A 17,813-nucleotide genomic window follows, 5' to 3' on the forward strand; every position below is an offset into this window, starting at 1 on the left:
CATTTGTGTTCTCTTCCCTTTTTTTTTTTTTTCTCTTTTATAGTAATAACATGAATGAATGACGCGTTAATTAAAAAAAAAGGTAAACCATCCAATATTAAAGTTGACTCGTTTGAGTGACTCTATTAAGGACTTGTTCACTTTGGATTTGGAGAAGAGTAATTGAATAAATTTGAAGATAAATTTTTTTGTTGTTTATTTGAATAAATTTGGAGATAAATGAGAGTGGATAAATTTTTTTAATCTGTCAGATAAATTAAATCATACACTAATTCTCACAAATTTTACTTTCAAATTCATTCTCGTTTACCTCCAAATTCATTAAAATAAACAAAAAAAAAAAATACTTTCAAATCCTCTCAAATTCACTCAATTACCCTCCTTCAAATCTATTCAAGTGAACAAGACCTAAATGATGAAGATGTAAAATTATATTAATTATTAATTAAATAGTAAATAAAATCAAACAATGAGCAAGATACACTTTTTTTTAGGGTTAAATATGTTTTTAGTCCCTATACTTTGGGACGATTTTGGTTTTAGTCCATTTTCAAACTATGGTACAATTTAATCCTTCAACTTTAGAAAACTCTGGTATTAGTCTTTTTTACCAATTTTTTTTAATTTTATTTGTTGTTTCAAACACGTTTCATTATAGCATTTGGATTATTTACACTGTTTGACATATTTTTGCTTCAATGTTAACTAAAAAACGTGCTTAAAACAACAAATAAAATTAAATTGTACCATAGTTTGAATATGAACTAAAACCAAAATCGCCCCAAAATATAGGGACTAAAAACATATTTAACTCCTTTCTTTACTTTATACATTTAATATTTGCTACGACATAGTAACGGGAGGGAAACCCCACTCTTTTATAGACACAAAAAAATGATGACCCTCATACGTGTGGGCGCTCCCACCACATGCTTTTTAAAAAAATTGTTGAATGAGGTGAAAATACTACATTGTATTGTGCTGCATTCGGCACCACCTAAGTCCAACCATTAATCTAATTGCCTTCACCAAAACATCATTCACTTTCACACACCTTTTTCTTAGGTGTTGAGGCCACGATTATATTTTCATGATCCATACAATATTATAAACCACCGACAACTTTTTCGACAAGGGACAGAAAGATACAACCAATCTGCATTTCCCTTTCCTATCAATTTTTGAACTAAACCAGTAAAATCTGACACAGTCATCCTTTCTTCCTGTATAACCACGTCTATTACAAGGTAGCTGATTTTTGTTTTACTGTTTTTAAGCTCATCATCATATTATCGATCTAGAAATTGATATAAAATGCTTCAGAATTAAATTCCATTCACTGGGTAAGAAATTAACATTCATTTATATATGAACGAAAAAAAAAGTCAAATAAGAAGAAAATTAGTTCAAAAAATTGGAATTTATTTCATATAATTTTGGTTATTCACGTTTTTTACACAAATTTGAAGGTTTTGACGTAGAGCAAACCAAACACATGGTTGGTATGGATGGATTGGTTTCAACATGTGCTACACAGAGCATAGCCAGCCAGCAATCTCTTAAGAAAATCGGAACAGCTGTATGTGCAGCCAACAAATGTGTACCGAAATAGCATGTGATGACAATAATAATAATAAGATTTCTGAAGAGACATTCGATCACTGTTTCATGGAAAATAATTTAATTGGCTCTCATATATATATAACTCTGAAGTTCTGCTTTCTACAATATCAGAAATCAAAATCAGACAAATATTTAGGCTAAGATAGTGTAAAGAATCAATCAATTGAATGAACAAAAGAAAGATGAAATATTATTAGTGAAGATGATAGGTATAGTGGAAGAATCCGAAAACGACAAGGAGTGGGAAGTCTGGTACAAGGCACACATGTCTGGGATGAAGCTAATGTTTCCCCTGGTATCCCCACGGATTTTTGCTCGCCCAATTCCATAGGTCCCTGCACATTTCCTCTATACCGTATTTTGCCCTGTGCCAACACAGTCATTTTAATTCTCAAGAATATGCCAATTTGATTCCTAAGTTTAGTTTCAAATCAGTGCATTTAATCTCAAATTTTGTTTTTCCTGTGCATCAATCTGGTCTATAGCTAGAGATCAAATTGGTAGGGAACTAAAATGACTAAATGAAGTAGCAGTATCAACTACAGAGAATAAATTGATGGATAATTATGGCTTTACGAAGTAACATGATGTAATTGGAGGTGAAATACAAAACTTACTTCCAACCAAGTTCTTTCTCAGCTTTCTCCGTGGATGCATATACAGCAGTAGCATCTCCTGGTCTCCTGGGACACATTTTCATCGAAATTTTCTGGAAAAAGGAAGAGGCAACGAACAGTTTAGTTGAGTTGAGTGCGTAGGTTCACTACATTTACAAAGATCATGTGATGTGATGTGATTTGATGTGAGTGAGGAAGATACAAAATGAACAATGACCTTGCCGGAAGCTTTTTCAAATGCAGCGACCATCTCAAGCACCGATGTACCACGCCCAGTCCCCAAATTATAGGCAGTACAACCTAAATAGTGAAGAAATTGTTTGAGTGATAGGCGAGGAAAAAACAGATAAGAAATTTAAAGAAGTCATTGGTTTTATGACAGTGATGACGGACCAATGTTGTCTGTTGCAAAAAGCTTTCGAAGGGCAGCAATGTGACCATCTGCCAAGTCCATTACATGGATATAATCCCGGATCTGCATTTAAACACAATCATAAACTGTTACTGGTAACGTAATTTGCAAGGTGAAGAAGAACGAAAGAGATTGAATGGCTCACCGGGGTGCCATCCTTGGTGGGATAATCATGACCATAAACTTTGAGCTCAGGCAATCTACCAACAGCAACCTGATGAATGTAAGGCATGAGATTATTGGGGATACCCCTTGGATCTTCCCCAATCTGCCCACTCTCGTGAGCCCCAACCGGATTGAAGTACCTCAGCAGAATGATCCGCCAATCTCCCTCTGCTCTCTGAATGTCTCTGGCAATTTCTTCAACAAAGAGCTACACACGCACACGCACACGCACAAACAGTGTCTGTCACGTTCTTTCATCTTAAATTCAAGCAGAGTATAGTGTGGTACCTTGGTTCTTCCGTAGGGATTCATGGCGTGTAAATGCAAGTCCTCCTCCACGCAGGGAACTTGATGAGGTTGGCCATAAACAGTGGCGGAGGAGGAAATAACCATGTTCTTGCAGTTAAATTTAGCCATTGCCTGAAAAAGGTTGATAGTTCCCACCACATTGTTGTCGTAGTAACGCCGGGGCTTTGCAACGCTTTCTCCAACACCCTTTAGGCCGGCGAAGTGGATGACAGCATCAAACCTGGCGGCGATGGACGGAACAATGCATCATGCAAACGGAAAGAAAGAGAGAGAAAGAGAGAGAGAGAATAAAAGGTACTTGGTCTGGGAGAAGAGTGGCTCCAAATCGTTGGGATTGCGGAGGTCGCCGTGGCAGAAGATGAGGTTGTTGGAAAGGTGAGGACCGACAAGACGGCGAACCCTGTGAACGGCTTCGATGACGGAGTTGTCGAGGTTGTCGATTATGGTAACCCGGAAACCCTGTTTGAGAAGCTGAAGCACGGTGTGGGATCCGATGAAGCCCGCCCCACCCGTCACCAGAATCGTTGACATCGGGGACACCATCTTTTTCCTCACATCCTTCCCTTCTCCCACTTCAACCTCATTTAAACTACTCTTTTTTTTCCTTTTTTAATTATAAATAAAGACACAATAATTGCTTCTCTACTGTTAGAAAGCAATCTCTCTTCTCCTTCAACACTTGTCCCTTTACCTCACATATATTACAGATTACATTACAAATTCTATCCTTTTCTTTCAAATTAATACGATCAAAAGCCAACGTTAGAAAACTTAATGCTAACCCATTCCCCTAAATTCCACTCTTTTATCGTCTTCTCAAACATGCTTTAGTAAAGATCACTTTTTTTCTTTTTTATATGTTTAAGACCAAACTTTTGGTGAGGATTTTTTTTTCTTCAGACACATCTTTCATATAACTAATACAGTGTTTCATCCTACACCTCCAAGCTTTTATCCTCCACCTCCAAAAATTACTATTTTAACCTTAATTAATATTATTTTAATATTTTCTTTCTCTTCATAAAGTCATTCTGCATCTCTTTAATTTTTTCTCTTTCTTATTAAAGTGAACCTACACCCTTCTAATTTTTTTTCTCTTATTATAGTCATCTTACACCATTTTAATAGACTTTAAAATCTATACAATTTTTTTTATAAATTTTTTAAATTNCATTTTAAATTTAATAATAGTTTAATTTAATTTAAAATTTTAAAACTATTTAATATACGTTTATTTCTTAATAATTTTTAAAATATAATTTTTGTTATTATAATAGTTATGTTAAAAAAATAAAAACAAAAGTAACTAAAATAAAAATAAACAATAATAAATATTAAAATAATTGTTTAAAGATATTATAAATAATAATTTTACTTTTCAAAATCTGTACGTAATTTACAATTCTCTTAATATTTATTATTATTACTTTTATTTTAGTTACTTTTTTTTTTTATTTTTTTAACATAACTATTATAATAATAAAATTATACTTTAATAATTATTAAGATATAAATGTGTATTAAATAATATTAAAATTTTAAATTAAATTAAATTATTATTAAATTTTTATTAAATTTTAAATCTCGAAATAAAATTTAGAAAATTTATATAAAAATTGTATAGATTTTAAAATCTATTAAAATGATGTAGGATGACTTTAATAAAAGAGAGAAAAAATTAGAAGGATGTAGGTTGACTTTAATAAGAAAGAGAAAAAGTTAAAGGGGTGCAGAATTACTTTATGAAGAAAGAGAAAATATTAAAATAATATTAATTAAGGTTAAAATGATAATTTTTAGAGGTGCGAGATGAAAGCTTGGAGGTGTAGGATGAAACACCCATACAATACATTCATCAAAGTTCAAGAAATTTATTTTGAAATGGGCCTTGTAGGGAAATGGACCGAATAACCAAATACGAATCCAATTTCAACACACGGAGGCCTATGATTCTAGATTCTAATATTTTTCAAATACAAAGAAATTAAAAGTATAAATTAGTTATGAGAAATTAAAAATATAGTAAGATAAAATAGTTGCACATTACAGTTGTCAGATTATATATATATATAAAAAAAAAAAACTAAGGTGTTGCTTTAAAAAAATAAAATAAAAGTAGTTTGTCCTTTATTTTGTTCACGGGTAACACTGTGCAATGCTGTGACCACACACCATGCCTGTCATTACATACTTATTATTCAAAGGACTTTCTCCTTATACACACTCATTTTACTTCAAAAATCTTTCCTTTTTTTACTCTTTAATATTATATACAATTCTTTTCTTTAAATATAATTCTTTTCTTAAAATTATCTTAAATATAATTCTTTATATGTCTGCTTAATTTTTTCAATATAATATTGATATAAATTAGAACCACTTAAAGAATTATCATTAAAAATATTACATTTCGGTGAAAACTGTCGTTGTGGGGGCATCATAAAAAACTGTCTCTTCAATCACAAAGACATTAAAAAAAGTCATATAAACATCATGACTTTATATATAATATATTGCACTATGATTTAATATATTCATAGCATTTGTTGATTTTATATACTATAACAAAGTTTCTATTAATCTCATACATTATTGGTTTAGTATAGATCCATAATTAATGTATATAAAACCAATTTAATAATACTAATAGAGAGTAATCTAAGGTTCATTTTTTTAAGCGGGTCAACTTTTCATTTCAGCTCAAAAAGGAAGTAAAAAAATGCGGCATGCTAATAAATTTGAAATCAATACCATTAAGTGTTATGCCAGTCTGCATAGCTAATTTTCTATACCAACCAACATTCTGAATATATTAAAAATATATACATATACCTTTATTTATTTATATAATCACAATTAAAATTTAAAAACAGTAATAATGTTAATTTTACCTAATCTTTTAGTACTATAGCATTACCTTTTCTGTGTAAAAAGTATAACAATTTTCAATAAGAAAATGTCTTATTCAAATCATAAATAATTAAAATTTAATTCTATAATTTTAGTATATAGACAAACATATATTTTGTAAAGAGTATTATCTGTTCAATAAAAAATTTTACTTCAAACAATCGCATTGGTATACACACGTAAGAACATATAACTAATTAAATTACTATTTTTTTAATTAAAACATTCAATAAATATATTTTTATCACAATCTCTTGGAAGAGTTCTACCGCGAAAAAAACCCGATACTGCGTTTACAAACATATATCATCTGAAATCTACGTGAAAAACTGTTTATATAATTACTTTCACAACATTTATGTCAATTTTTATTGCATGTTCTTGTAGAGCTATAAATTTCATATTTACTTTGTTGATGTTTTTAATTATTTGGAAGCTGGCACATTGATATTTATATATGATTTTTTTTATACGAAGCATATGCATTATCAATATATATTTTATAGAATCAAGCATACACTCCACTTCCAAATGAAGTTCTTACACAAGCTTGTATTGGTATAAATATTACACATATATGAAATGAGAAATATATTAAAATAAACTTATGAAAACACGTATTGCTACCCAAATCCAGGAATATTTTTTTTTAAGAAAATATATGAATGTATACATTTTCATCGATCACATTCAAAGTGTAGGAGAAAATATTGATAGCAGTAAAACGAATGTTTTACATGTGAACATAAGACAGATTTAATCGTATATATTTTAAATGACGATTATATATGTTGTCAAAATGCGTAATACTAATTAAAAATGTATAATACATCATAATATAGAATTCATTTTTTTAAAACATGCTTAAGGGATTGATAGAAAGAAGTGCGGGAATTAATCTTAAGAACACATTAGCATATCCATATCTGTGTAATTCATTCTGGAAAGCTTGGCCTTATATATAATAAACTGTTCTTTGATTTCTTAAAACATTCCTAGTAAAAGTATCTCTCTCTTTTGATTATTTAATTGTATTTCAAAGTGTATTCTTGAAATGTAAATGGACATTTTTCTTATTCTAAAATTACCCTATTATTAAATAAATGGCTTTTGACTTACGACTTTTCTATATCAGCAAAAAATTATATCATAAAAATTACTTTGACTTACGATGGTAGGCACTTAATGGCCAAACACCTCATCTATATACATTTGCAACCCTAAAATCACACATATATTATGTTCCTCTCCATTAAATAAGCTGAAAATTGAGGCTGGAATCTTCTTTGGTATACCCTATCTACATTGGGATGAGTTTTGCTTGAATAAAATCTTACTAGTATATTCTATCTACACCCTCACTATATATGTAAAAGTAATCTTATAGTGTTGCGTTTTGAGTTTAATAGAGAATCTCATACTTAATTACACTATAACAGAACTGGCATTCGTTTTATGAAAAAACTTGAAGAAACGCTACTCTGCCTATCCATCTGACCCATATATAGGAAGATGCCAACATTTAACACAAAATTTGTAACTTGAAAATCCAGTTTTACTTGTGGTTCTATGCACAATCAAAAGTGCGTATATATAAACAAGAATAATAAAAGTGGCTTAAAACTAAAACCCTAAAAGTGCTACCGACAAATACATATATTGATGATTGATGAGAATGTGTCATACAATTATGTTATTGAATTCTAAGATAAGACACAGGATTAATTAGAGTAAAAACGAGAACAACCTAGATAAAGTTGATAGTAGAAATTAGCACAGATAAATGTCTCTCTCTCTCTCACTCTCTCTCTCTCTCTATATATATATATATGTATGTGCAGTTCACAGATATATAATATTGATAAGTGATTACTTGAAGGACATGTTGCTGTACTCTTGATTTGGGGGCTCTGGGATTGGATTCCACTCCCACAGTCGGTCAGAGAAGGTGGTTGGAAGTGGATTTGGTAGCGAGGTGAGAGACACTACTGGTGATGGTTGCATCAGCAGAGTAGAGAACTGATTGGGATGGCTTTGAACATTGTAGTACTGCTGCTGATAACTCATTAGCCTATTCAGATCATCCATGTTCACCACTCCATTGTTATTGGAACTAGAAGGTCCAGCAGAGAAGATTGTGCCAATCCCAGGAGCACCTGCGTGTGCTGCTGCTTGCTTAGACTGCTGCTGATGCTGCATCATCATCAGCCCTTCCTCGTCCATTGGAACAACCGGAAGTGCCATTGTGCTGCTGAGTGCACCCATCGCAGCACGGTAAGCATTATATTTCGAAAGTCCAAGAGCCGTGTTGACATCACTGCTTGCTTCCGTTTCATTCATTTTGTCAACGAGTTGTTCGGTTGGCTTCGATTGTCCCGCAAATCCCATGTTGTGATGAACCATCTCGTTGTGCTTTTTGGTTTCGGAGTGCGAAGAAGCTCTTGATGAAGATGGCCTTGTTGGGAGACAGCGAGGGAGGGAGGGATGGTCCTCTACTCCAGCTCTCTTGTACACGCGGCAAAGCGATATCTCAGCCTGGAAATAGAAACAAAAATAATTTCAATATTCGAGAATTAAGCATTCCGTGAAGAGATTTTCATGAAAAGAAATGACCGGACGAAGTTTGAGAAAAACTTAGTACCGGTACGGAGGGAGGCACGAATTGAATTTATTATAAGACTTCAAAATTCATGCATGCAGTCATAAATGTGTGCGAGAGAGAAGAGGATAAAGAAAGTGAATTAATGACAAACGGTGCTGGTTGTTTTGATTTTCTGCCAACACTTTTATTTTAAATTTTCAATCCCTCCTTCTATCACGTATTCATTAATTGTTCACCTCTCGGCTTTTCGATCTTGGTCGAGTATCTTGACTTTAGACCATGAGTGGCTGCAAGTTTCGCGTAGCTATAGCATTTTGGTGTGCCATAGCTCCGAATCTAGCTATGGTTTCGGAAGGAAGAATCTCTAGCAACACCAGATAAAATCTAGCCAACCAAAACGATCTCAAACCCAAAACCAAGATGAACTACTTTAGGTTTAAAACAAACTAGGGTTGAATAATTATAAAACCAAAACTAAGACCCGGCGGGTTTTCCTACACATATCACAAAAGAAGAAGTAGAAACAGCAAGTGGATCGATTATTGCAAATATAAAACGTATAAGGTGTGAGGTATGTGGTACCTTTTGATATCGTTCGGTTTCGTGTTGCGGCAAGCGATACTCGTTCATAATCCAACTAGTTCGTATGCCTTTGGGAGCTTTCCCAGAATAGAAAACTAGGGTTTTCTTGAGGCCGATTGACCGAAAATTCTCCGTTCGGATCATCCTATCAGCTCCCGTCGCCTTCCAATACCCAGAGGTGGTGACACGATTGGGACGATCACCGTTTCGATACTTTCTATCTCTCGGCACATAGAAGTACCACTCCTTCTCCCCAATAGCCGCCAAGGCTGTTCATCACACACACACTTCATCAAAATTGGAGGATCCATGAACACAACACACATCCGATAATTCAATTAAATAACCAGCAGGAAAAAACATAGGACAAAATTACACATGAGATATATATGTATGTGGAGGAATCATCCATATATATAAGAAGCGGGAAAAGCTAGCCGTCTAGGAAAAAGGAATGATATATACGTATATATAATTAGTGGGAGATGGCAGAAAAAAGGGGGAGTTAGTTCCCAGAATTGCTTGAGGAAAAGGGAAGCGAAACTTTAATATATGCGTAAGTGAGTGTGTGTGTGTGTATATATATATATATACCAGGAAGCTCCCAAGGGTCATAGCGATAAAGATCGAGGAAAGTAATGAGTTCAACGTTGAAACGCTTTCCCTCCACCTTACGGCGAAGGTAGAATTCGACGAGCTCTTCTTCAGTTGGATGGAAGCGAAAACCAGGCATAACCATGTCATGCTCGTGATCGTCGGGCTTGTTATCGTTGTTGTTGTTGTTACTGTTGGTGTTGTCGTTGGTGGTGGAAGCGGTGGTGACGTCCTCCTGGCTCTGGCTCTGGCTGAGACTCATGGTGGGCGATGAGTTTGCGGCTGCAATTGCCATTCACTCTGCGTCTATGTAAAGTAAGTAACTAACAAGTAGTTAATCTCAGACTCAGACTCAGACAGACACTTTCCTTTGGCCTCACCTCTTTATACTCACACAAGTAATATTTGTACGAATTTGGTGGTACACCAGTGTTAGGCAAAGATAAGAGATTGATGGTTAACATCACTACTACTACTATGTATATGTATATATGTATATATGTATATGTCTATGCAAGTAAGGCACATTTCAAAATTATTTCTTTTTTTCTTTTACATTTCAAAAATATTGTCTTTTCTCTTCTCACTCTAGAAAATGCAATTTAAATTGAAAAAAAAAATAAAAAAAAAAGAGTTAATAGAAACATCTACATAGCTTTCAAGGAGGGCCTACATGGGAAGAGGGCATACGCTAAGGTGTTTTTAAGATGAGAAAATGACTTTTCAAAAAGAAGACAGGGTGGCTACAGCCCCAAAGCGGTGCCCTTGGACCTTTCTTCCATCTCCTACACAACACAACAACACAACACAAATATATGTTTCCAAACTAAATTCTTTTCCATTTTCCATTTTTTTCTAACTTCATATTATTATTGTAACTTTCTCTCACCTAAAACACTCCTCTCTCTATCTCTTTTACCCCCACATTTTTTTAAGACAAAAGGAAACACTCGTGTGCTCTTCTCTCTCTCCTCTTTTCTGTCTCTTTCCCATAGATTATATATATTAGCTCTAAACTTCAACTGTTTCTAACTAAAACTTTACATGTATAGCTATTTTTTATCCATATAAAGAAGTAACGATGAATTATGTATTAAGAAGTGTGAAGAAAGAAAATTAAAATGGTGGGATATGTTCCATGCAAGTTCTTGAGTAAGTTGAATTCTTGGTTTAGTTATTGGGTTGATTGGTTGATCTTTTCCCGCCCGTACGTTGGCAGTTCACGTGCACCACATGAATCTTGTAAGTCTCATCAATTATAATACGATGAAAATGTCATCCAACCTTCCACTTCATCTTCCATAGGGATTAATTATATATGGAAGTTAACTGATTAATAACTACTATTAAGCTTATTATGTATAAAAACACTTTTATACTGTCATCTAATTACAACCCATTGTCATTATTTACAAACTCACCTCAATATTCATCCTCCATAACACATTATACTTTTGACCCTTAATTTACCCATATTAAAGAAAGATTAATTATAGATGACATGTGCAATCCTTCAATTCTTATCTCATTCATATTAAATGTTCATGCTTTCAAACTTCAATTTCTATGTGCAGAGTTATAAACATCCTATCATCCTCTATTGGTCAACTTTGTTACTACCTTATACATATGAGGGGACAAATATACTATTTATGTTATAAAAGATGTGTCTTATTGAATTTATGTGCCAATTAGACCCAATCGTTAACATGTGTCAAACAAAAAGATTCTGTTTACATTTTCTATGACATTCTTAAAGATAATTATGTTTTTTACATTCCAAATACTACAACACATTGATATCCACAAACACTTCTAAATCATATTACTTTTTATTACTTAGCTTTAAACTACTAAATTATATAAAGTGATTTATTGTTTCGCTATGTTGCACTAAGTTTGTCCATATGCATCTATTACACTTGTTTTACACTTTAGTTACAACCTTACAAGTAAAAAATAGATTATATATTGTTTTATTCATCTCACCACACATTACATATACATTGTTGCCTATTATAACTATTGTATATCCTCACTAGTGCATATTTTGCCTTTTAATCGAGTGACATGCTTCCTTTTTGAAGAAAACGAAGCATATTAAGACTCAGTGATAATTTTTAAAATTTCGCAAACTTAAAAGACTCATGTTGCATTTGAACAATAAATATATATATATATATATATATATATATATATATATATATATATATATATATATATATGTATATATATATATATATTATATTGATTTTAGTTATTTCAGAATCATTGAAAAGTTTGTGAAATCTTTCAAAAATTTTAAAACTAAGATAAGAGATTTGGTTTCGATTTTCAAATCATTGAAATCATACATATTAGGTTATTATAGAATTAAGTGTGTCAAAATTTTAAAAAATTTCATTATTTATTTAAATATTTTATCTAAGAAAAGGGATATGGTGTCGTTTATGTTATCTATGAAAATAATATTTTTTTATATGTATTAAAGTATTTTTTAGGGTTAAATATGATTTTAGTTCCTATACTTTGGGGCGATTTTGGTTTTAGTCCATTTTCAAACTATGGTACAATTTAGTTCTTCAACTTTAGAAAACTATGGTTTTAGTCTTTTTTACCAATTTTTTTAAATTTTATTTGTTGTTTCAAGCACGTTTCTTAGTTAACATTGAAGCAAAAATGTGTCAAACAGTTTAAACAATCCAAATGCTATAATGAAACGTGTTGAAACAATAAATAAAGTTAAAAAAAATGGTAAAAAATACTAAACCCAGAGTTTTCTAAAGTTGAAGGACTAAATTGTACCATAGTTTGAAAATGAACTAAAACCAAAATCGCTCCAAAGTATAGGGACTAAAAACATATTTAACCCTATTTTTTATATATTTAATGTCTTTTTGCAGTTTTTGATATATGATGCATTATTTATTTTTTTATAATTCATAATTATGTGCTTATATTTTATTTATTTGAGAATTGTTATTGAGTTAGCCTTTGTTTTTCGTTTCAAATTTAATACAAAAATTATGTACTCTTTTCAAATATTTTATAAATATAAGTTGTTTTGATTTTGTGTTAGATTTTTATGCAGGTTATGATGCAAAAAAAATCACATTAGACTTGTAACTAAAATTTAAAAAGTTATAATAACGTCATACACTCATTAACAGAATTAATTAGACTTCTTTAGCTTAGTCTGTCGGAAGTGATTAATAAATTATTAACTTTAAATAAATAAATTTAAATAAATTAACACACGTATGTTCCAACTCATTAACACCCAAATTATTAACTTTAAATAAATAAATTTAATCAAGCATTTGACGTACGGAAATCAATTCGTTTATGAATAATTCAAGTATCGACTTTATCCTATTTGTGATGTACATTAGTATGTCTCAATATATCTATTTCGTCATAAAACCCATGATTAATGATAGAAAATACATTATGCACTTAATAACTTTTCTACTTAAAATAATCTCATCATAAATTATTGAAATTTATATTGCTAACTGATATTCTACTGTCTTATTAACTTCCACAACTAAATTATTTTTTGGTTATGTGTGATTATTCTAAAAATAGTAGTTATTAAGTGTGCATTCTCATATTAGGACTTTAGAAGAAGAAAAAAGTGAGCAAATATAACAACAATGAAACATAAACTAAATTTATATAAAGATCTAACGTCATCTTTTATTAAAAGAACTTAAAACAACAAATTTATGAACTAAAATTAATAAAATAACATTCTCAAAATACTCTTATAATAAATTAATCTTTTAAGATGACTCTGTATGTAAAATTAAATTTTTATACAATTTATATAAATATTTTAAAAACCACCTCACCTAGTAAATCTGACAATACAGTAAGATAACAAATTATATTAATGTCTGAAATGTTTTGTCATGGAAACGTTAAAAATTAATGGTAAAAAGCAATTTTTGAGAATGATTTTACATTTTTTTTATCGATAATAAATAATTGATTGAATGACATGGAGAATGATTTGACTTTATCTGATTCATTTTCAAATTATCAATAAAACACTATACTAAATATTTGGATTTTATATTTCAGTCGTTCAATACTATAGTTTTTGTATAGTACTGTAATTATGGTTTTTAATATTTTATGAGACTTTTGTATTGTTTTTTCTATTAAAAAGAAGGTTTTTCAGAGTGATATTTTTTGTTTTGCATAAAATCTTTGTTTTCATAATTGCTATTAAAAATGAATCGGAAAAAGTCTCGATGTGATGTGATTTTAGAAGTATGTGCAGACTAGTTGTAAGAATAAAACAAAATAAGAAGAAAAGGTTGCGTTGACAAATTGACAGAGAAGCTCTTGATGCAATGCATATTATAAACATTGTGGGGGATGAACAAGAAATTTTGTGAACTTAATTAGCTGGTGGTCACAAATTAGGAATTAGGAATTAGGGTTAGAATAGGTTAATGTAACCCTGACAAATTAATTAATGCATTAACACTGCCCATGAAACCCTTAAGATTCTCACATCACACGGTTACCTTCAGACTAAATTTACCTAATTATAACAATGCTTTCAGACTAAATAATTAATTAAGGATTTAGTTAGAAAAATATAAAAAGCACTTTTTAGAAACGCGCAACTTATGCATATCCTAACGTGATTGTCATTAATTGAATGTAGGTAGATAGGCTGCATTTAATCGCCCCACTCTCTAAGAAAAATTGTCATTTTCATGTTAGGTTTAGTTTAGCCTTCTCTTTCTATAAATAAAATCTTAATTAACAACTTACGTGTTTAATTTTTATTAACCCTCCACAATTATACATAATATCGTGCTTCATCTAACAACACAATATATTTTAAAACCTATACTCGTCAAATATTAATGCTAATTAACTGTCGTTTAGCCCAATTGTCACCTTTAATATTATATCTCATTAATAACGAGTGAAATATTTCACATCACAACCTCAATCTAAATTTGTCTACATTAAGACTAAGTCAAATGGGAAATTAATTTTTAGGATATGCATGGAATTTTTTGTATTATGATAATTTATTAGTATAATAATTTATAAAATTGTTTGTAGTGGAAATAATGTAATCTAAAATGTGATGATATTTTGTAAATATTAAAAACTATATTAGATATGTGGTAAGAGATTAGTTATTGCAATGTGTTCTTTTTAAAACTCAATATCAAACCCTTTTCATTTTTTTTTTCTCTCTTTTTTCTTTATTGCATACCCTCGAGAAGCTGTCAATATCCTATTTAGAATTGCAGTGTCAAGACGAGGACGATGAAGATTTGGAAACAAACAACGATAATTATTATTGATATTTAAAAAATGCTATTTCTTTCAATATTAGATTGGTTGTTCCATAACTAATTAAATATGTCTTCGACATATTATATCAATTTATATCAAATTGAGTGTAAAATTGGTCTAACATGAATTTTAGAATCGATCTAATATACTTATTTTTATACTAGTGATTATCTAACTGTAATTTTATATTGTTCTAGTTTCTAAGTTTATTTTGATGTTATATTTATAATATGTCGGCGAAAAATATTTTCAAAATCATCTTTCATTTTAATAATTTTGAAGTTATTTTTTTTTTGGGATAGATAATATATGTTCATGGTTCAATTTCAATTACCATCTTGCAAAAGTTTGACTACATGTAATATAAACGAACCAATTTATCAAAATCACATTTACAATAATATACTTTTTGTTTCCAAAGCTCCAACGTTTATTCATATGCTAACGTAATTACTAAAAAAGAATAGAAAAGATGACGTGTATATATATATATATATATATATATATATATATATATATATATATATATATATATATATATATATATATATAATTTTTTANATATATATATATATATATATATATATATATATATATATATATATATATAATTTTTTACATATGATTGACGTGTCGTGTCATCTCAATTAATAATCTTAAAAAAATGAAGTTATAATTTTCGTCCTTAAAAAAATATAGATGTTGACACTTCAATTTTTGAAAGAAAAATTCAGTCAGTGAATCCTTGTTACATATATATATATATATATATATATATATATATATATATATATATATATATATATATATATATATATATATGAACAGATATATAATTAAAAAATGAACTATGACCGAAGAGAGTGACTAACTTAAAAAAAATAAATGTAACTAAATATTTTAAAGGAAAAATGATGTTCACTTGATTACAATTGATATATCAGTTAAATAAATATATATGTAAATGAATAAAGTGTAATGATTGGAAAGTGAAGTAAAATATTTGATATATTAAGATTAGTTGAATAATAATAATAATAATAATAATAATAATAATAATATTGAGAAAATATAAGTGTAGTATGGTGTGGGGATAGAATAGAATAGGAAGAATGGATGGTAGAGTGAATTAATTTGAGTCAAAGGAAGAATTAAATTATGGTATGCTGTTATTGAAAAAAGCATGTGGTGTACTTATAAATTGATTGGAAGGGAGGTGAGTGGGTCACTGCAGAATCAAAACCTCTACTTCTTCTTCTACTACTATATATATTACTATGGGAAAAGATAGATATTTTATAACATCTTTATTTATTATTATATTAACATATTTTAAAATTAATTTATGAAAATATTATAAATAAAAATGATTATCTGTATATAAATTTTGTATGGAAGTCAAGGGAAACCCGTGACCACTCTGATCCATTGACAAGAACAAGTCACTTTATTACTACTTCTTCTTCTTCTCACATCTTCTTTTAGTTTTATCTCCACCAAACACAAACTTAAAAAATCAACAAACCCTACTTCTAAATCACACAAAAGAAATCCGCAGATACTTTTTTGCATTTATTACGATGAAAATTGCATTTTCATATCATTTAGTCCCATCAACTTTATCATCTTTCCACAAAAACCAACAAGAAATCAAGCAGTGTGACTGTGAGAGTAAAAACGGAATGATGCAGCCAGTGTTTAGCCCAAACAGTGTATGTACTTTAGAAATTTGTTGCCATGTAAAAGCCAAAGCGTGTCGTGTTATATGATGTCTCGGATTTTCAATGAAATGAAAAGAGTTTGTGAGAAGAATTGGAGATGGAAGGGAAAGTCAGAAATGGTCTGATGAGGAGGTGACCGACTAAATATAAATAGTTCAACTCTGTCTTTTTCTCAGTCGTCGTCTTCTTCAAAACTCTAAGAACAGAACAAAAGAATTTTTCAACAAAATCAAATCAATGGTGTTTTGATACAGTGAAGATTTCAAGCAGAAGGCACTCCAAAAAAATGGTTGATTGTCATATGTCAGAGTTAGGTGATGTGCTTAAACAAGAAAGATATGATGCAGTTTCTAGCCAAAATCACCCACTTTTTAATTAATTAATTAATTTATTAATTATGAATAAATCAGGCCAAAACAGATATATATTGACTTTCTAATACATAACTTCAGAATTTAACTCTGCTACAAATTTCTCGAAGCCGCTTGAATAGATCATTTTCAATATGGACCGACCAGATATTAAGTAAATCCATCATCTCTCAATAAGCTTCAAACTAACTTAAATAACTGATTTCTTTCTCATCCAATCAAACTTATAAAACGTCATTCCTTTTAAATTCTCCTTCTTACTATTACTTCCTCATTTTCCTACTAAATTTCTAAATTTATCTAAATAATTTCAGTCGTATAGAAAAATATCATTTAGGAACAATTACTTAAAATAACATCACCTCACTAAAATATCATCCCAATAAGGTATTTTAAACAATATATAATTTCAACTAAAAATTAATTAATAATTTGGTTTATATAATTGTAAGACGATTTACTTTGTTTTTTTAATTCGATTGAGACCTAATGTGTTATATATAAAATTAATTTAGTATCTAATATTATTTCAAAGATTATTTTTAATTTTAGAACTCATTTCCTTTCACATTTTTT

At 30.0% G+C, this 17,813-nt stretch overlaps 2 protein-coding genes across 2 annotated transcripts; both read right to left on the reverse strand.

Moving 5' to 3' along the window:
• Positions 1 to 1,664: 1,664 nt before the first annotated feature.
• LOC106765606 (UDP-glucose 4-epimerase GEPI42-like) lies at positions 1,665 to 3,795 on the reverse strand. Its single transcript, XM_014650283.2, has 7 exons — positions 3,425 to 3,795; positions 3,106 to 3,346; positions 2,798 to 3,025; positions 2,634 to 2,715; positions 2,458 to 2,540; positions 2,241 to 2,332; positions 1,665 to 1,988 (listed from the first exon to the last, which is right to left on the reverse strand). Exons 1-7 carry the CDS (start codon positions 3,667 to 3,669, stop codon positions 1,904 to 1,906), a joined length of 1,056 nt encoding a protein of 351 aa, XP_014505769.1. The 5' UTR covers positions 3,670 to 3,795; the 3' UTR covers positions 1,665 to 1,903.
• Positions 3,796 to 7,631: 3,836 nt separating this feature from the next.
• LOC106767095 (NAC domain-containing protein 35) lies at positions 7,632 to 10,312 on the reverse strand. Its single transcript, XM_014651919.2, has 3 exons — positions 9,815 to 10,312; positions 9,221 to 9,489; positions 7,632 to 8,571 (listed from the first exon to the last, which is right to left on the reverse strand). Exons 1-3 carry the CDS (start codon positions 10,107 to 10,109, stop codon positions 7,906 to 7,908), a joined length of 1,230 nt encoding a protein of 409 aa, XP_014507405.1. The 5' UTR covers positions 10,110 to 10,312; the 3' UTR covers positions 7,632 to 7,905.
• Between the last annotated feature and the right edge of the window lie 7,501 nt (positions 10,313 to 17,813).

This window comes from Vigna radiata, chromosome 7, assembly GCF_000741045.1.
Source record: "Vigna radiata var. radiata cultivar VC1973A chromosome 7, Vradiata_ver6, whole genome shotgun sequence".
Classification (NCBI taxonomy): Eukaryota; Viridiplantae; Streptophyta; class Magnoliopsida; order Fabales; family Fabaceae; genus Vigna; species Vigna radiata.